General features: G+C 56.4%; 1 protein-coding gene across 1 annotated transcript in view; it reads left to right on the top strand.

Moving 5' to 3' along the window:
- The window catches only part of SHANK2 (SH3 and multiple ankyrin repeat domains 2), a 451,364-nt gene that overhangs the window by 62,573 nt on the left and 368,237 nt on the right, over positions 1-20,554 (top strand). Inside the window, exons 3-5 of the mRNA XM_032879738.1 lie at positions 10,125-10,328; positions 13,789-13,860; positions 16,017-16,125. Of these exons, the coding sequence (XP_032735629.1) occupies positions 10,125-10,328; positions 13,789-13,860; positions 16,017-16,125 (385 nt within the window). The remainder of the gene's footprint in view (positions 1-10,124; positions 10,329-13,788; positions 13,861-16,016; positions 16,126-20,554) is intronic.

Raw genomic sequence — 20,554 nt, 5'->3', positions numbered from 1 at the left:
TCGATCCCAGGACCCCGAGATCATGACCTGAGCTGAAGGCAGAGGCTTAACCGCCTGCGCCCCCCCGGCGCCCCTGCATCATCAAGTTCTACAATGTGATGCCTGCATCTTGACAGTTTCTCGGTAGAGGGGAAAAAAGATTTCTTTCAGAAATTGAGATCTAATTCCCTTTCCATACAATTTGCCCATTACAAGTGTACAATTCAATGAGTTTTAGTGAATTCCCAGGTGAGTACGTCCATCACCACAATCTTTCTTAGCACATTGTCATCACCCCAGAAGGGAAGCCCTGCTCATCAACAGTCAGCCCAGTCCCCAGCCCCCAGCCCCCGGCAGCCACTCACCTGCCTTCTGTCCCTGTGGCTTTCCTTCCTCTGGACATTCCCCACCAGTGGATTCATGCACTGTGTGGGCTGGGAGACAGAGCCACGTTTTCCTCCATTGACTGCTTCTCCTGAGACCAACACTTACCTCATTGGCGCCTTGAATGCCATCATTACACAGCCTCACACGTGACCCAGCAGCCCGGCCGGCACAGACGTGAAAAGCTCTTGTGTCAAGAGTTTTGGGTGTGGATGGAAGGAGGAATGGAGGGAGGGATGGATATCGTCTTTGGTGCTGCCATTTTTTTTCTAAGTCTCCCCATCCGGGAATGTACTCTGTCCTGCCTGGTTGTTGGCTACCAAAAAGAAATTGGTTTGGGATTTTAGGCTTAATTAGAAAATTACTTGTACATGACCCCGACTTGAGCACATTTTCTGCCCCGAAAGTGAAGTCAAGAGGACCCAGTGGGCTGAAGGAGATGTTGGTGATGATGCTCTTCCTTCAAGAACTTCGAGTCCCTGCGGTGTGGCCCGGGGTTGACTGCTGTCCCACCACAGAGGCCCCTCAGACGCTGAGAAGTACCTTACATCTTGGTTTGACAATTCTTATTTTTTTAATATAAAAAAATTAAAAATACAGGTCAAAGTCAAAGAGTAATGCCATAAATACCAGTGTGTCTACCATGAATAATTGACAGTGGTTAGCATTTTGTCACTCTTTTTTTTTTTTTTTTTCTTAGAGAGTATGCAGGGGTGGGGGCCAGAGACAGAGGGAGAGAGAGAAAGAGAATGTTAAACAGCTTCCACACCCAGTGCGGAGCCCAGTGCGGGACTGGATCTCACGACCCTGAGATCATGACCTGAGCAGAAATCCAGAGTCGGACCCTTACCTGACAGAGCCACCCAGGTGCCCTGCATTTTGTCACTTTTTTAAATTCTAGGCTTAAAACGTTCCTGATAATGTCAGAGTCTCCTCTGTACGCATGCCCAGCCCTTCTCCTCAGAGGCGAACACTGTCACAAATTCAGTGTGACTCCCTCTTGTGTCTTGTTCTCCGTTCGTATGTATTAGTGATCACTGGAGTGTGGGCTTGTGTAAGAAAAAACATATACACTTGGTATTGTACTGGGCGTATCGTTCATAATTTTTAACCTCTGGCAGTATATTGTGAGACGTCTTTTCTTTGACATTACTCATTCACCAGTTACCCATTTATCCTTCTGTTTCCCCTTCCCTCCATCTGTCCACCCATCCATCATCCTTCCATCCATCCCTCCATCCGTCCCTACATCCATCTGTCCCCCCATCCATCCATCCCTCTGCCCATCCCTCCATCCACCCATCTACTCATCCATCCATCTATCCATCCCTCCATTCCTCTCTCCTTCCCTCCTCTCCCTCCATTCCTCCCTCCTTCCCTCCCTCCATCCACCCATCTTTCCATCTAACCATCTATCCCTCCATCCATCTCTCCATCTGTCCCTTCCTCCCTCCCTCCTTGCATCCCTTTTGCATGACAGAAACAGATGGTCTGGATCTTTGATCTCTCCCTTCAGTGACCCTGCTCTCTCTGGAGTGCACGTTTGGATCACTTTTCGGGGGGATGGAGGGCATGGACTCTGGTTTTCTTCGTGGCTTCATTAATGGGTTGCTAAGGCCAAAGACAGCCCCTCTTGCCTGGCCCCGACTTCCCTCTGCCTCCATTTTCTGCATGACGTGGTGATGATGGTCAAGCTCGTATCCTTAAACAGAGTGGTTTGCACCTCACAGTTTTAATCAGGAAACTAGCGGGTTGTAAGTGGTTTAAAACACAGGGGAGGGCTGCGGTGGGGGGAGGCCGCGATTGTGCCGGTTATTATCCATCTCACATGGCAGCTGGCTGGAGGCCGAGACGGGCTTTATTTTCATTTGCGTCATTAAAAAAAACAAAAGCCCCAAACCCCTGTTTAACCAGCATCGGTTTTGTGTGGTGTAAGGCTTCCACGCTGCATCTCCGTTGGTTTTAGGTTAATGTTTTCCATGTGAGTGCGGCCGGCGTGGCTTGCTGGGGTCTCCGTAGCCCCGGTGACGAGTGTCTGAGTTGCTGTGTCCTTCTGCTTCAGCTTCGCCTTAATACCTGCTTAAATCTCTCTGAGAAGTTAACATTTGGGGAAGTGGCTTTGGCCTGGAATTATCACACATTCTGTAAAAAAAAGCTTTGTAAATCCCACATTGTGTGGGGAACATTGCGGTTCAAAGGCCGCACTGGGGAGAAGCAGAGCTCGCCTGCTCTCCCCACGTCCCGGGCTGATAAGAATTACCCAGAAGGCGGCAGTGCCAGGGCCCGAACCATCAATATTTAATTTTCTGGGTTAAATCCAAGGCCACGGCACTTCTCTTCCCACACCTTCTGTGATCGGATCTCGGTGACTCCTGCTGTGTCTGCCTCCTGCCCGCCCGGTTTTGATTTTGCTCTTCCTGCACTCCCTCTCTGGATGGACAGGGGGTTGTACCCACAGTGTCCGCGCTGTATCTCCCACTGCCTCCCGTCCACTTCTTGGCCCCTGCCTGCTCACCTGTGGCTCTGTGTGCACTGCTGTGACGCCGGGATTGGCAGCCCCTCCTCTCACGGCTGTGGGGGAGCCCTTCTGAGCTTTCCTTGTTCCTCTTTGGGCTCAGGAGTGCTAATCCTAACTTCTAGGAGCACATGAGATGTGGGGGTGGGGGTCAGGAGCACGTGATCCCCTCCCCCATCCTCCCCCAACCTGAATGTCCTTTCCTCCACTCTACTTCTGGAGCCACCCCTCCTCTCGTTGATGGCTAGCAAAAGGGGAGAATTCACTCGCTTCCAAGGAGGGCACAAGTCACAGACAGACTCCAAGCCTGTGCCTCCATGTCCCGTCCCCTTGACAATGGCTGAGGACTGCCAGTTAGCCTCTTAAAATGAGCCCCAACACGTGGTTTTCCCACTACTTCAACAGAGCGCCAGATGGTGATGAGGTTTTTAATGTTTGAAAACTCTTACTCTGGTTGGAAAAACGAGTCCACACCTACTTCCTGTCCTTCGTTAGTGTTTAAACGTCCATAGTCACCAGCGTGGCCCCGAGACTTCAGCATCCTCAGATCAGGCTGTCCTCAGTCAAGGTCACCAGCATTGCCTCTTCCCTAGAAATCCCTTATTTGAAGCTTCCTGGGTCAGCTGGGAGAACGTTTCCCTGTTTGCTGGCCCAGGTTCCAGCCTGAGGGGTCTTTGTCCACAGCAAATGCACTGTTGCGTTTGCACAGCTGCATTTGGAAGCTGCCCGATCCTGGTTTGGGTCACTTTGGTGCTGGCTAATTCTTGGAGGCGTGCAGATCTGCACATGGTGCATGAGCAGCTGCAAGGGGCTCCAACATGCCTGACTTCACCTTCAGACAGCTCCTGGCGGTTCTGTTTATGACGGCTCTTTTTAAACGCACCGTTAAAGGACTGATAATGACATGAAGTGGGACCCGGAGGAAGTTTTCGGTGCGAAACGCCCTCTGCAACAGGTGGTGCCCTTGGAAGCTTGGGCTTCTTTCCAAGTATCCTGAGTTCTTGCTGAACGCTGCTGGGATATTTATTCTCCCTGGGGGCCCTCTCCAGCTCTGTAGGGAGGGTCCCCCTGGCACCATTCCCCCCTCAAATGCCTTGGCAGCTCTTCCTCTCATTTTTTTTTAAAACTTTTTCTGGGTGGAAGTCCCTGTGGTCCAACCTCGCGTTGATGACGGTCCTTTCCTTGGCCCCCTGACACTACACTGTAACAATGCATATGTTACACAGTAGGATGTTTACAGTCTTTCAAGCTTTGTCTAGACACTCCTGGACCCTTGTACGATTTCACAGAACGACCCCTGCCATCACCCACATTGTACAGGACCCAGAACAGATCTGGAGAGCCGTTGACTCTCTCCCATAAAAATTCTCATGTCCTGTTGTTGCAAATCAGGGAACAGTCTTGTCCAGCTTCTGTCTCTTTCTGCCCCCATAGGCCGACCATTCAGGCACCGGTGGACACACGACGCCAGAGCACACAGGTTATGGTCATCTGTGGGTTGTGTGAGTTAGTTGACAACACTGGTATGGCCCACCCAGAGCACGTGGTGCTTAACAGGAGGCAGAGACTGGGCCAAGGTCACCGTGTTATGGGCTGTGTTGTCCCCCCACTGCAATCCCTGTGTAGAAGTTCTAACCCCTAGCACCTCGAGATGTGAGTATGATGCGGGGGGGTGGTCTTTAAAGAGATGATTGAGGTAAAATGAGGTTGCTCGGGCAGGACCTCATCCGATGGGAACGGTATCTTTTTTTTTTTTTTTTTTTTTTTTAAGATTTTAAAATTTATTTTTGAGAGACAAAGCATAGGTAGGGAGAGGGGCAGAAGGAGAAGCAGACTCCCCGACCGAGCAGAGAGCCCCATGTGGGACTTGATCCCAGGGCTGGTCCTGGCATCATGACCCGAGCCAAAGGCAGATGTTTGACCGACTGAGCCACCCACGCGCCCCAGGAATGCTGTCCTAAAAGGAGATCCAGACACAGACACACACAGAGGGATGACCCCCAGGACACAGGGAAAGGCCAACCATCTGCCCACCAAGGAGAGAGGCCTGAGGAGGAACCAGCTCTGCCCACGGAGGCATCTTGGACTTCCACGGAGGCATCTTGGACTGGGAGACAACGAATGCCTGTGTTTTCAGCCGCCATCCGTGCTCTTTGTTAACACAGCTCTGGAAAACGATGTGCACCGCGTATGTGGCAGACCCACACTGGGCGTCTGCCTCCGCCTGCCTCCGGGACCCGTGTTCTTTCCCTGGTGTCCTGGCATTCGCGGTTGTCAGCCTCACGTGGTGCGGAAAGGCCACAGCTCCTCGACCAGGCAGGAGCGTAGCTTCGCTCACTGTCTTCCTTTTAGATTTGAGCTTGGCCGTGAGCCTTACCGGTGGAGGGAGGCGTTTCATACAGGTCGGTCCCCAGCCGACCAGAGCTGTGCCGCTTACAACCCTGCAGATGTGGGTGCCGTCCGCCCTCTCCGGGTCTTGGCTGTGTTCTAACAAGGCAGCGTGTTCACGGTGCCCGGGGTGCAGAGCAAGCCCTCGGTCATGGCAGCCGCCACCATTCTCCCCGAGGTGCAAACCCAACCCTACTTACGTTGGATTACGTCACTAGGAGCGTTCTGTTTCTGGGACATTCTGTTCACTGCGGTTCTACCAACACTTACGGAGCTTCAAGTAAGAACTAGATACACGCCCTTGTTCTCATGTTGCAGATCATACACAGTGTGGAGCTGGGAGCCAGTCAGCTGGGTCTTGGGATGGGGCCACATGCGTGGGGTTGGGCAGACATCTTGGAAGAAGATGTGTCTAGTGTCCCTGTGCTTGAACGTGCCCCCACTAGGGGTCAGGGCCTCTGGGGGCTGAGAAAACCTGAGGAGAGCCGGCGCTGGCCCGAAGGAACCCTGGGAGCTTCCTGGACAGATGCTTGAACCGCGGCTTATGTTGTCCACAGAGGCCTGCTCCCACTGTGGGATTTCGTAGGTCCCACCCCCTGCCTGACCGAATGTACGTACTGCTCGTCAGGAGCTGAGGGACAGGCCACTCTGATTGGGGTCTTGGAGGTGCCGTTATGTCCACCTGTAAGATTTCTGTATCTTAAGCCACCCGGCTCAGCCCAGACACTCAGGGACGTTTTCAGATGAATCTGGACATCTCGGTGTTTGGGGTGTCACACCAGGGGATCAAAAAGTGATAGTTACTGAAATGTCATAAGGTAAAGTACATGCTGGTCTGTCCCTCCTATAGGAAAGCAGTGCAAGATGGAGAGGCTGTGACCACCGCCCAGGCAGGAGGGAGCAGGGGTCCGTCGACCCACAGCCCGGGCAGGAGGGAACAGGGATCAGCTGACCCACAGGTTAGACAGGAAGGAACAGGGGTCAGTCGACTCATAGCCTGGGCAGGAGGGAACAGGGGTCAGCCAACACACAGGCTCGACAGGAGGGAGCAGGGTTCAGCCGATTAGCATGGGCTGTGCTCCATGGGCAGTCACACCAGCTCCCTGAGTTCAGTTTAGGATACTCAATGGTCAGCTCAACCTGGAGGGAGGCCAGAACAGGTGAATCCTGGACCCAGTTGGGAAGAGCGAGTGCGGTTGCAGCTGGCAGGTGAGGAAGGGAAGGGACGGTTAGCTGGAGTCACAGGAGCACAGGGACATCCACAGCCTGACATGCCAGACCGTTACTGAGAGGGGTTTGGCATTGCTGGAATGCGTCTGTGTGTGCGTGCAGGTGCATATGTGTTTGGGGTTGGGGCCAGGGCCGAGGGTGGCCTTGGTAGGCAGGATGTGTCCTGACAAGGAGGTAGTGTCCTGACAAGGAGGTAGCGTCCAGACCAGAGTCACTTTTTCTCTGTGTCCCTTGAGGGAGAGGCAGGCCCTGAGCCCCCAGGCATTTGAGTAACTGGATCAGGAGGGGACACAGGTGACGGGACGGGATTGACGTTGCTTGGGTCTAAGAGACATGCAGGTGAGCTCAGTGCAGAGGCTGCTGGAGTAATCCAGGTGAGAAAGGATGGGGGTCTGCTGGGCGGTGGTGGGGATGCAGATGGGGACTCAAGCATTTGAAGCCATAGATTAACCTCGGCTGATCTGGAGGTGCAGACCAGAGAGGAATCAGGAACATCTCCTGGGTTTCTGGAATAGGAGGTCCCACCACTGGCATTCAGAAGGAGGGTGAGGATAGAAAGAGTGGGGGACTGGGGCAGGGGTAGAGGTGTGGGTGGGGTCAGGTTGGGAGGCGTTGGGTGTCAGCAACAGTTGACACCTGAGTGACTGATTTGTCCGTTGGTGTCTAATGCCCCATGTGTTAACCTGACCTGTGTGCCCAAGTTCACGGTCAGCGGGTTCTTTTGCATTAAATGCGCCGTCAGAGTGACCTTTCCAGTGTCGTCAGGCTGCAGAGCTGGTTCCAGTTGTCATGTCGGTCGTGAATTCATCCGAGGTAAAAATCTTTGTTGCGTGTGCGCTGTTGATCTCCCGAGGGCCCCCACAGCCTGGCCATCGCTGGAAGGAGACCGTAGCCATCCTCTGCTTTTTCCAGAGGTGCCGCCATGGTTTACGTCCGTGGCGCACACACCTGGCATCTTCCCCGTCACCGGCATGCCCCGCGCTTTGTCGCTTTGTCTATTTTTTAAAGCTGCTTTCGCATCAGAGGCTCGATTTTACTTCTTTGAAAACAGTTATCTAGAATCTCCCAAATTTTGTCCTTTGTTATGGAGATGAAACTGTTTCTCCCTTGTATTGTCAGTGCTCAGCCCTGGCGCAGATTAACAGGTAATTGGAAACTCAGAACAAAGGCGGTGTCTCCCTGATCCGCAGAGAGCTGGACATTAAGTTCCATCCTCGGTTTTCTCAGGGCCGGTCAAGTGTTCTAGAACCTGAGGGTGGCCAGGTGTGTATGGAGAGCAAGTAACACATCTGTTAAGCCATGAGGACTCAGGAGCCTACTCGACTTGGGTTCACACTGAACCTGGACCACTTTCCAGACATGTGGCTTTGGGGTCATTTCGTGAGAGTCTGAGGCTCTGCTTCCCCATCTGGGAATAATAATAATAGTGATTGTTTTTATATTGATCGTAATAATCATATTTGTTAAAGATAAATATCTATTACATGCATTGTATTGATCACATATAAATACATAATTGTATAATTATAATTGCTTCTACAGCAACAGTAGTAATGACAATACTGTTTGCTCACGGTTGTGGTGAAGTTAAATACAGTTAGCGTAGTTCTTGGCATATGAGGATTCAGTAAACCTTAGCCACACTGTATCATCATCACCATCCTCACCACCATTATCACTGTCGTCATTGTCATCATCACCATTGTTGCCATCACCAGTGTGCCGTCACCACCGCCATCACCATCCACCGCCATCACCACCGCCATCACCATCATCAGCCACCGCCATCACCATCATCATCACCACTATCACCATTAGTGTCTTCTCCAACCAGGCTCTGAGCTCCTTAAGGGGCAAGACCCTGTCTCTGTCATCTCCTGTGTCCCCACCCATGCCTGCCCTGGTGCTGGTAGAGGACCCTTTATGCAGAAGCTAGAGGAGCAAAGGTGTTCTCTCAAGCAGCCCTGTGGTGGCAGTGGCTGGGTTCTGGGGTTCCTGCCACCCAGGCCATCCCTGCAGTGCTCCTGGTGCTCTGTGAGTGCTCTTGCACACCCGTAACAGACTATGCGGAATAGCCATGTCACGCGCTGTAGGGAGACCGGAACGTGGCACAGCTCTCCTGACCGCATCGGGTCGGAGTGGGCTGCAGGAAGGTCACTTGTGGTAGGTACTGTCAGTGCTCCACCTGCCACGGGGCCTTCTTGACGTTTCTTAGAGCAGGACCGCTGGTTGTGCAGGGCGAGCCCACCCAGGGCACAGACTCTGCATCCCCGGCTCTGCCCACAGTGGAGTGGGCACTCTGGGGTCACCCGTGATCACCTGCGATCACATGGGTCCCTTGGGAACAGGTCCCAGTCTGTGCTCCGCTCTACCCTCACCTGCTGGAAACCCCTTGGGTGTGGCTGCCATGTGGGGCCCCAGGCCTTCCTAGGGTGCTGGAGCTTGAGCTGGGGGTGTGTGTGGTTGGAACCCGAGGCCAGCGGGGACAGGAAGTGGCGAGTTATCCACAGTCCCACCTGGTCACATCGGACAGATACAGTTTGTTGTGCTGAAGTTTCCAGATACTCTCTTCACTCAGCCAAGGCTGGGCGGGGCTGCGGGCGTCCTGCAGTGTCTCTGACGTGAGCAGCCGGGCCCCACCAGCCTGGTAGCCCCAGGAGGAGCTCCGAGGTTACCCTTGAATTCAGCCTTTGACACTGGCAAGGGACAGACAGAGCATTCATGCCTCCTGGGTCAGGTTTCCGGGACTGTGGGATTCGGGGCTGCCTGCTGAACGTTCCTCATTGTTGGGAGCAGCTGGCTCGGCGGGTCTCCCGGGGGCCCAGACTCCAGACCCACGGAGAAGGGCCTCTGCATCCCGGGCACGCAGGACCCCCAGGAGACGGTGGGTCCCAGCCTCCGGTCCTTTCTGAAGGTTTCTGCAGTGATAAAGTGAGTTCTTGAGCTCCTGCTGGTGGCCGTTCAGTAGAACGTCATTTTAATTCAATAGAAATCGCGACGTCTCTGTTAGAAGCAGATGGGACCTGGCCTTGGTATTTGGAAGCTTATTGGGGGAATCTCCCAGAAGGGACCTGGGAGTGGGGCCAGGGCGAGGCCTTTGGGTTCTCAGCCACCCTGCTAGGTTTTTCGGGAAAGTGTTTGCAACGGATTTGCAGGCACCATCTATGCTACCGAAGTTTTAAAAAAACAGGATTTTAAAATCAAACTGTGTTTCACTGTTGCCTTCCTCTCTGCTTTGGGAGGGGTGGGGTCGGCGTTGGAGAAGTGTGGATTGGTGTCCCAACCCAGACCTGCTGCAGGGGCCAGGGGCCAGCACTGTGGCCACAAGGCCTGGGATTGGAGAAGCTCCACACGGGGGTGGGAGTGGCCCAAGGCAGTAGGTGGTGTTGGTGACCAGAAAAATCCCACAGGGGCCACGGGCACCTGAGCCAAGGCCCCCGAAGCCCACGGTTCCATCCTCGCCCTTGTCCTTTTGTATTTACTCAAGGTCTCCGTCCTAGCGACATCCCGGAACGCCGGGGGGGCGAGGTGTCTGCCACTCAGAGGACCTAGACGGCAACACCTGGATGTCTGTGGCAGGGTGGGGGTGGGCTGCGCCACTGACCGGGGTCTCTGTCCCTCCCCGCAGAAGTGCATCCGGTTTAACCCGGACGCCACCGTGTGGGTCGCCAAGCAGCGGATTCTGTGCTCCCTGACCCAGAGCCTGAAGGACGTGCTGAACTACGGGCTGTTCCAGCCGGCCAGCAACGGGCGCGACGGGAAGTTCCTGGACGAGGAGCGGCTGCTACGCGAGTACCCTCAGCCCGTGGGCAAGGGCGTCCCCTCCCTGGAGGTGCCGGCTGCTGCCTCGTGGCCCGGGCGCGGGGCCTGGGGTGTGGGGAGGACTGTCACGACGCTCCAAACTTGATTTGGATGGGGAATGACCCTCACATGAAAAGCGGGCTTGGGGTCTTATGGGGGCCCTGAACTTTGGGAGTTTCAGACAACGGGGCCGTTTTCGAGCCCTTTGCTTCCGTACTGTGGACTGGATGAGTGTCAGCGAGAGATCTTGGGGCGCACGCACGAGGGGTCTGACTCAGGCTCGCGTTGCCGGGACCGGCGGGGCCGGGGGTGCAGGATGGGGCTTGCTTCCGTCTCCCCGACTCGGTCTTCCTGCCTGGGGTGCGCGGTGGCCAGGGACTGTCCCGCAGTGACCCGAAGCATGATGTCCAGCCTCTTGCCAGGGAATGACCAGGGGGCCTGGAGCTGCCGCAGCCGTGGACCCGCCGCATGACACAGCAGTGCGTGAGCTGGGCACCCGGACGCCCTCCGTGCGTGGAGTGACGCCGGCTGCTGCCGCTCTGACCCCTGGCCAGCCCCATCCCCAGGTTTACACACGGTCTTTTCATGTGATGAGTGAGACAGTGAGGCAAGCGGCATTCTTCCTGTTGCGCAGTGGGACTGGGCGCGGCGGGCGTTGACACTCCTCTCAGCCCAGTCAGACAGGGAGAGGCTGCGCGTGTGGAAGCGTAGCCGGCCCTCCAGCAGCCTGAGTGTGTTCTATCACATTCACGGTGATGAGACCGTCCTGAAGTCGGAGAGGTCATGGACCAAGGCCGGACCTCATCCGCACGTTTCAAAGCCCAAGAGTGACTTCGAGGGTGAGGTTATGAAGACCCCATTTAGACAGAGCCTGTGTCAGACTGTAGGGGGGTGTTTTGGTGGAGGGAAATTTGGGGCGCCACTTGGCTTCCTGTGGTTCCCTGTTCTGACCTCAGTTTGCTCATCTGTAAAATGGGTATCCATTGGAAAAAATCCCTTACTGGGGGCCTACTAAGTACCAGACGCTTTCTAGGCACGTTCACCATGTTCCCGAGACCGTCAGGGTCTGGTCTGATGGGGCTGACACCCGAGTTGGAGGTGACAGACCAGAAGCAGTGAACGAGCGGTTCATTTCGGGGACTGGTGGTTTCCAGGAAAACCCAGCGAGAAGACCAGGACGTCCAGGGTCTACTCTTGATCCAAGAGGCTGTTGAGGGCGGCGAATCTGGCGGTCCCCCGCTCACTCCCGAGAACCGAATGAGAGGGTTTGGGAATGCAGAGTAAGCTGGGCAGGGCGTTGTGCTGTTTGTAGAACGGCAGGCGCACACATACACTCCCCTCCCCCATGTCCCGTCTGGGACTCGTGTCACGGGAGCTGAAGGAAGAGGCCTGGGGGGGGAGCGTCTCTGCTCCTGCGTGTGCATTGCCCCATGGGGGGCTTGGTCCATTCCTGGGAGCTGTGCACCCAAGCCGCCACCCAGCCTCTCTGGGCCCCAGCTTTCAAAGTGGGGGAACATGGATCGTGCCTGCCCAGGGGGCCCAAGGCTCCAGCGAGCACTCCTTGTGCGAGCCAGCGGTCTCCTTGCCGTGAGAGAGTTGTCCCACCTCCATGTTTCCATCTCCTGGAGCCTCAGTCCCGCCCCTGCATCCTCGGTGCGGAGTGAGACGGGCCTGGCGCTCCCCATGTCGGGCGGGCGTGGCTGTGAGCTCTTTGTCGCCGAGGATTTCTGGGGCGTATGCTTGGCTGCTTGAGAAACAGCAGGAAGGGCTTTGCCGTCCAGAGGCTGCATCCCTCTTTGGCCACGAGCTGGAAATGCTGGTGACTCTGGAAATGGACATATTCCTCTGAGCACTTCCTGTCCTGCCAAGAGATGGTAGCAGCCCTAGTTTTTTTTTTTTTTTTTTTTTTTAAAGATTTTATTTAGTTATTCATGAGAGACAGAGAGAGAGGGAGAGGCAGAGGGAGAGGGAGAAGCAGGCTTCCTGCTGAGCAAGGAGCCTGACATGGGACTCGATCCCAGGACCCTGGGGTCGTGACCTGAGCCAAAACAGACGCTTAGCCCATGAGCCACCCCGGCGCCCCAGCCCGAGTGTATTTTTATAACCAGAAGTCCCCGTGACTCGAGTTCCGTTAACCTTGTCAGCTAGTGAGCGCCCGCCTCTCCCGATATCTCTCTCAGTGGGTTCTGAAATCTCAGAGTTCTGCTGGGGGATGGCAGGGGGCTTGCCCCGGCCCAGGGCACCAGGCACACAGAACACGCTGTCCTGCTGGAATCTAGAACCGGTGACAGATCCTAAAATGGGTCTCGGTCCCCACCTGCTAGTTCCATTCAGGACCAGGGACACCTGCAGGCTGTGGTCAGCACACGTTGTCCTGAAACTGGGAGCCACCTGAGTGTCACAGGACTTTCCGATTTCGCTACAGGCTTCTATTGGTCCTTAAAAAAGAAAAAAAAAAGACCAAGTTTCAGTCTGTGTGACCAGGGAATTTTGTGTGTGGTGCACACGCTGTTTTTACGTGCAGGGGAGAGGAGAGGTGGACCTGCTGTTTTTACGTGCAGGGGAGAGGAGAGGAGAGTAAGGCGGCAGCTTTGGGACCGGGATGTGAGATGAGACAGTGCCAGGATAGGTCCCCTGCTGCCCTGCACCCTCATGTCCCTCTCTCTGGGCTCGTTCAGACTCTTGGGGCTGAGGGACGTGGAGGGAGGGGTCCAGTCTCCAGCAGCTGGTGTCTGTCAGGATGCCCCTGGGCCATCCTCAGGCCTCCCCGCCCACAGATCAGGAGGCCAGTCCCAGACGGGGAAGGTGTCCGGCCACAGCTGGCGGGACGGTGGTGGGGCTGGGCTTGGAGCAGGTGCCTCCCCCGGGAATCCTAGCTGCTGGCCCTCCCCAGCCTTCCGTCGCGGCTCCCGCACATTGGCCCTCAAAGGGGTGGGGGCCCCTGGGCCGGGCACGAGGTGGGGGTGCTGGGCTTCCAGGCACACTGACACCCGGACGTTCCTCTTGGGCGCTGACCGTGTCAGAGCGAACTACTTCGTGTCCGGCTCCGAGGAGGTGCTGGATTGGAGGGAACAAACGTCACCCAGAGTCCCGGGAGGGCAGCGGGGACACCGGCTTTGCCAGGCCGGGCTTCCGAGGGCTGGGTGTGGAAGACACGTCCTGGTTTGTTGACGGGACCACGCGCATGGCCGTGAGGATGACGATCGCCGCCCACGAGATGCACACCGGCCATGGCTTCTCCGTGGGAGGCTAGGACGCCTCCATGCCCCCAGTTGCTCTCGTGTCTTTCCAGCCACGTGTCCACGGACCTTCGCAGGTCTGATTCCTGTGACGTCAGGGGTCTGTGGTAGGAAGGCGGTCGGTTCACCCGACACGGGAGGAGTTTGCTGCCAGGGGCGCCAGCCTCCCGCTCAGCATGAGGCTGTGTTTCCTTGGAACGCCTTGTGACGTATTCACGCGCCCCCTCTTCTCCTGTTTCCGTTTCTGTGCAGTTCCGATACAAGAAGCGCGTGTATAAGCAATCCAACCTGGACGAGAAGCAGTTGGCCAAGCTGCACACGAAGGTAGGCGGGGGTGGCTGGCACGCGCATGGTGGCCTCGCGTCTCACACGTGGTATTACTGCCTCTGCAGATCGGGGCGCTCCTTGGGCCGCAGGTTCCTCTTCCTGGGAAGCCTCCTCCACTGCAGCTGCCAGTGGGCGGGGCCGGGATGTGCAGGTGCCCTGGGGGGCTTCTCCCGCTCACACGCCAAGGCCCGCCCTGCTGCTAGGGGGCAGCGGTGCTCCACAAAGCTGGTGGGAGCTCCGGCTGGAGACTATGAAGTTTCCGCAAGGGCGGGGCTCTGGAGCAGGCTGGGATCGGACACGCACCTGGTGGCGAACGTCCCCGCCTTGCCCGGGCGTGTGTGGCCCATGTGGGCCTGACTAAACCACGTGAGTGAACACGCCCTCCTGTGTGCCCAGAAGGGCATCCACCAGGGTCCCCGAACACAGCCGTTCTGTCCTTGTGACAAAACTGTGCTGGGTGACAAGTCACAAGGGGACAGCGTCAGGTGGGTCACCATTCAATGCACGTCCCCCCTGAGTGTTTCTGGGAGGAGGGGAAGCCCCTCTCTCTGAGTCCCCACTGCTGACGGAGAGGACACAGTGACCACAGAGCAAATTAAAGGGCTTGACCCCAACCGCACAGAGGTGAGACTGGCCTGTGGCCAGCAGGGGTGTGGAAGAGGGGGCTGAGGTCAGGAGCCTGGCTGGGCTCGCGGCGGGGACCCCTGCCCCTTTGTCGGGGCTGCTGTGCATGTCCGCAGGGTGCAGGGGCTCAAGTGTGACCTCACCCACCTTCGTGGCGAGGAAGATGCCCGGTGTCTGGGGGTGCTCGAGGGTGGAGCACACAGGAAGAGATGCGCCAGGACGTCGGGACGTGCCTGGACACCGCCTGTGTTCCACCCTCATGCCGCCCAGGCGAGCTTACATGGTGCTGGGAGCTCCGTGGGCACCTGCAGCCGATGGGCTCCCCTGGCTCTTGTTCCATCCCCCATTTGTAGCACAACAGATATGGGGATTTATACTGTGCTCAACCGGTTGTGGCGCACCATTACTTACTGATGTGCTCACAGTGTCCGGACGTGGCTGGTGGTGGCCCTTCTGCCTGGCTCTCCCCCTGACGTGTCCCCACCATCCTCTGAGCCCTGACAGCTTTGTGGCCCAGCTAATGGTCCGGGTCCTCATGCACCTCCCTGCCCAGCCCTGGAATCCGCCGGAAGGGTGGCCTTTCAGCCCCAGGGTCTGCAAGCTTCTAGTTTTTTTTTTGATGACCTTCTGATGCATACATAAAAATGTGCTTTTTGGATTTAAAAAAAAAAAGCAATTACTACATAGCAGTGGAAACATTAAGTGAGCACAAGTGTATCTGTCTTTGGACATTTGTTAATTTTGGCTCCGGGATGTAGGTAGAGTGTGCGGGTGGAGATCCAGCCTGGCCCCAGAGCCCACACGGCTGCGCCGTGTCATGGGAGCTGCGTGCAGGGGGCGTGCAGACTCGGGCCAGCGACAGGAGATCACCTGTTCAGGTGGAGGCAGATTGGATACCGGGCCATCTGCTCCGTGGCAGGAAATCATGGTTTCTGTTACAAATGAGACCAGGCTAAGCTGGGGAAACGTCCCTCCCCACCAGGCTTGACCCCCAGGTCATTCTGACCCCATGAGAAGAGATTATCTCTTTTCACCTTGAATTGCTTCATGGCGAGACATCCCTGTGTCTGTCCACGTAGTCAAAGGTTCACCGAAAAGTGGATTAGCTAAGTGAGGGGCTGCCCTCTCTGCCCTCCACTGCGGCTGTTGAAAGCACAAATGTTGGTGCTGGGGCCTCGCTCCCAGGAGAGGGACTCTGAAGCTCGGGGGTAGATCCTAGAAGCTAGTTTTCCAGAGTGGCCCCCGTGGCTCATCCTTTCATCCACGAAGGAAGGTCCTGTGGCTCTTGGCATGGACATGAAAGGCGAGAGATTTCTAGAACTTTCATCCCGGCAGGCTGCTTGCATCTGCCCCATGCTGGGCTCCATGCTTGGCGCTTGGGGTTCCAGACACCGCGAGCCTCTGCCGGGTGGGTCTGTAGCGTCCCGTGCAAGGGACAGCTCCTTTTCCACAGAGGAGGCCAGAATGCACCCTGGAAGGATGCTTCCGGGGCCCGGAAGACATTTCTGTTTGTTGATTTTTCCCCTTAGACCAATCTGAAAAAATTCATGGACCACATTCAGCACCGTTCGGTGGAGAAGATCGTCAAAATGCTGGAACGAGGCCTGGATCCGAATTTCCATGACCTGGACACGGGAGGTAGGTCCCGGGTGGAGAGGACGTCGGTAAGCCTCACGGAAGCGTGGACTCAGTCCAAGAACGTGCCTCTGTTATCAGATCCCACACGCACGGGCAACAGCTACACTGTACGTGGTTTTCGAAAGTACTTTCTCGCTCCCGCTTAAGTTCCAGATGAGAAGGGCCTGCTGAGCTGTGTAGCGAGCACGGAGCCTGGCACATAGTAGGCGCTCGTGCACAGCTGTTGGGAGAGTGAATGAAGGAAGGATGGTAAGGCGCGTGGACCCGTTGTGTGCCCACTGTGGGAGACACACTTACACGTGCACACCTCACTCCCCTGCTGGCGTGTGGGCTGCTCATCTTTTGTGGGTCCGAAGAGCCTGGGGGTTCCCAGATTCTACGCTGTGGCTGAGGGGCTGGACAGTTTCTCCTTCTTTAAACAATTGCAAATGAGCAATGACCTCTATTTCATCTCTCTGCCCCGCCCCCCCATTATTGAGATGCCCTGCATCCCTAATCTTGTTAGTTTCAGGCTAGGCTCTGGATTGGATAATTGGATACATTGTGTCCTGAGGACCACAGGTCTGGTTAACTTGTTATGGGGTACAGAGGACATGTTACTGTTCTGAGTACAGAGAACTCATTAGCTGTCGTCCTGTGCTCTACCAGGACTCCTACAGCTCGTAACTGGGGATTCCTACCATTGGCCACCTGTGCCATCCCCACCTGCCTCTGGCAGCTGGCACTCTGCTCTGTTTGGGGGCGGGGACTTTCAGTTTTGGCGTGGAAGTGGCATCGTACGGTACCCGACGTCGTTCACGTAGCACGGTGCCCTCAAGGCCCATCCATGCTGTCCTCCTGCATTGCCTTCCTTTTTGTGGTGGGATCAAACTCCTTTGTGGGCCCGGATGGCTGTTTGTGGGGGAGGCTGTGTCCTGGGCTGTGGGATGTTTGCAGCCTCGCCGGCCTCCGCCCCAGTCGCAGTCCAGGCTGTGACAACCAGGCTGTGTGCAGACACTGGCCCGTGTCCCCTGGAGCAGAGCACAATCACTGGGTGAGAGCCTGTGCAGTGGGACACGCTGAGCTGGGCTGGCCGAGAGAGGGCTCAGACAGACTTCGTGGCATCTGGGGGCATTTGTCGCTGTTGGTTGGTAGTGTTCCTCCTGGACTCGTCCCTGCAGGGTCCCTTTCCCCGCCACTGGGGACCGGCCAGCCCTCCACCTGGGCCACTGTTACCTACATGTGTCCTGCCCTGTGGCTCAGGTACCGAGCCCACTGCAGGTGCAGATGTCAGCTCAAGGATGGAGAATTCTCATCAACGCTCGGGGCTCCTCTGACCCCTGCAGCTGGGGCAAGACCCCCCTGGGCCCATCTGGCGGTGCCCGTCCCCGCCCAGCCCAGGCTGCAGTGCTGTGATCCGTGATCACTGCTGACTTGTCTGTCTCCTCAATTAAACTTCTGACCACAGCTGTGGTACCTGAGATGCCAGAAGATGGGACTTGGGGGGTGGGGGTTTGGATGGCACACGTGGCTGGACCATGGAGGTAAAACGTGGAAGGCACACGTAGAGAAGTGAAGTGTCTGTGGTTCCCTCCTTGGGCCAGCCTTTTACCTGGATGTCCACCAGCCTGGCCTCATCCCTGGCTGTTTCCAGATGATTCCACGAGGGAGGGCAGGCAGTCAGGGAGCCCAGGGGTCTGCCGCAGGCTGCTCTTCTTCCCACATGACCCCCTTTCCGTGGCCTCATTTCCTGGAACTGGCATCTTCCAGATTCTGGGCTTGTAGCGACACATCCTGCAGGGCAGACCCTCTCCTAGCTTCTAGAACCGCACAGCACAGACCCCGAGTTATTTCCAGACAGAGGTCCGCACCGTCTCCCATGGCCCTGCCTGCAGCTTGACACCACTGGCAGCCCGGGCCGGCTTCTTTCTCTCCGGTGGCCCCCATCTCCACTCTTGGCCAGCAGCTTGCGCCATTGAGCACTGTGTCCCGCTGGGTGTTGTGTGTGTTTTCCTAATTATTTTCTTGTCTGGACAGATAGACTAGAAACGGTTATTTATTTTCAAGTGTAACATGTCAAGCAGAGACGCCGACACGTGGCAGCCGCCAGATCATCATGGACCACGCGCAGATCTGTCCTGGTCGTGCCTAACGCTCCCCGAGAAAGCAGAAGCTTCCCTGTCTCCTCTTTGCCCATTTTTTTTTTTTTTTAATTAGTGGACTTTATTTGTTAGAGCAGGTTTAGGTTTACAAGGAAGTGAGTGGAAAGCTGGAGGCTCTGTGGGAGTCCCTGGTAACCTCCAGCCCCTCTGTTCCCAGCATCCTGCATTTCAACCAACGGCCACGACAGCTGTCCCTCACCACAGCGACACAGAGCAGCCTCTCTGCCCTTGACGTCGTCTGTGCTTACCCGTTCACCCTCCAGCCCTGCTAACACATGGCAGCGCTGATCTCTTCACTGTCTCCACGGTTTTGCTTTTTTCCAGAACATTGTAGCGTCGAAACCATACGGTATGTGGCCTTTTCAAATCAGCTTCTTTCACTGAGGAAGATGCTGTGTTTCCTCCATGACTTTTCGGTCCGGGAGCTCCCTTCTCGGTAGTGCTGAGCCATGTCCCACTGTCTGGATGGACCCCGGTTTATTTGTCCGTCCACCGGCTGCAGGACATCCGGCTGCTTCCAGGTCTCAGCAGTTGTCAGAAAAGCTGCTACAAACATTTGTGGGCAACGTGGAGCATCGGGGACCACTTGTCCTCCCGCCCGAAGCCAGCATGCTGAGAAGCCTTGACCCTTCTGAGAGAGCTGCCTGTGTGCGACAGTGACCGCGGGAGGCGAGTCCTGCGGGGGGGCCGCCCGGGGAGGTGCCCTGGCCGTGGAGAGTCGGGGAGACACGGTGGCCTGAGGTGTTCCATCGATGACGGTACCTACGGGGCGGGGACATCAGAGCACCCACTGCGGTGTTTCGTGTCTCACGTGTGGTGTGTCGTCCACAGTGGGGTCTCTGGAAAGGTCCTGTCATGTTAGTGGTACAGCAAAAACTCCAGGTGTTGTTTTCTCCTTGTCTGAAAGCCACAGGGAAGACTCGGGATGGCTGTCACGGGCTGCCTTCAGACAACAGGTCATGTGACCAACCTGTCCCGATTCTCCTGGGATGGCTCACGTTCGGGAATCCCCTTAGTCCTAGACAAACCGGCACAGTCAGTCACCCCAAGTGTGACCATGGCACTTAATGATGCAGCTGTAGTCACATGATTACAGGCGAGTGAGGTGGCAAAGGCACGGGAAGCCTCGTTTCCCTCAATCCTCGTGCATCCAGTGAAGCTGGCCCTCTTTGTGCTGCCTCATGTCCCCTCTTACCCTAGACGCCACACTGTTGTCCTCATTGGCTCTGACCCCTGTGGCCTCTTCTGGTGTTCCAGCAACTCCACGCTGAGCTGGGTGACCTTGAAAGCCACCTGGCGAGAAAGCAGTCTTCCTCACCCTCCCCTGTGCAGAGAGGTGAAAGCAGCTTGCTTCCCATGTGCAGGAAACACCATGTTCAGACATGGGCCACGTGTAGTTCTTGGACGCATCTGGGCTGCACGCGGGGGCCAGAGGTTGGGGAAGCCCCCCTCTGGCTGGAGAGATCACAGGAAAGGACGAAATCTCCGTGCAGTGGCCCACTCATGAGAACAGCAGCTGGCATTACAGCCAACCGTCGGGTGCCTCGTCTAGTGGAAATGTTCCTGCGTCACGGCAACAGTCCTGTGAAGACATAAAGCCTCGCCCACTGGGGTCCTGGGCGCATCTCCTGCTTTGGTTAGAACCTCTGGGATAAGGTTCATGGCATTCTAAGCCCTGAGGAAGGAAACCAAAGTAATAATCTGAGCAAAACTTAGCGTAGTGCTTTTATGTCCCGCCGTGCTCCGGAGCCGGCAGGAATCCCGGGCATGACAGCCGCGGGGTATTAAAGCCAGGAGCCGTCTTTCAACTCCTGAAATGTATGGAGGAGTAAGAGTGGAATTTTCACGGGCGGGGTGCGTTTCGCCGGGCACCTGCGATGGGTCCGGACTGCACTCGGGAGAGCCAGCTGCGAGGTTAGTTTCCGGGGCGGTGACGGCTCATCCCCCGGTCGGGCTCCTGTTTGTCACCTGTGCCGAGAGGTGCCCGGCCCCACCGCGTGTCACCGCAGCCCAGCTCCCGTAGCCCCTGCACAAACTCCGGAATGGAATTCTCCAGAAATCATTGCATTGGGTAAACGGGAGGGGGGCAGTCTGAGCAGACGCGGTTCTGGAACCTCGTAAATGTCAGCAGGCAGAGGGTGGGAGGCGCCTGGAAGTCTGCGGGAAGACTGTGCCGCTCGCGGGCTGGGGGTCTGGGGTGCGCTGGGCTGGTCAGATGTGCTGCCTGGTCCCGAGAGATCCATCTGGAAACGGGAGCTCGGGTGGAACATCCAGTTAGTTCAGGGTCC

The sequence above is a fragment of the Lontra canadensis genome, unplaced genomic scaffold (genome assembly GCF_010015895.1).
Source record: "Lontra canadensis isolate GAN:19392208 unplaced genomic scaffold, GSC_riverotter_1.0 scaffold66, whole genome shotgun sequence".
Lineage (NCBI taxonomy): Eukaryota > Metazoa > Chordata > Mammalia > Carnivora > Mustelidae > Lontra > Lontra canadensis.
This window is presented reverse-complemented; position numbering and strand designations above follow the sequence as displayed.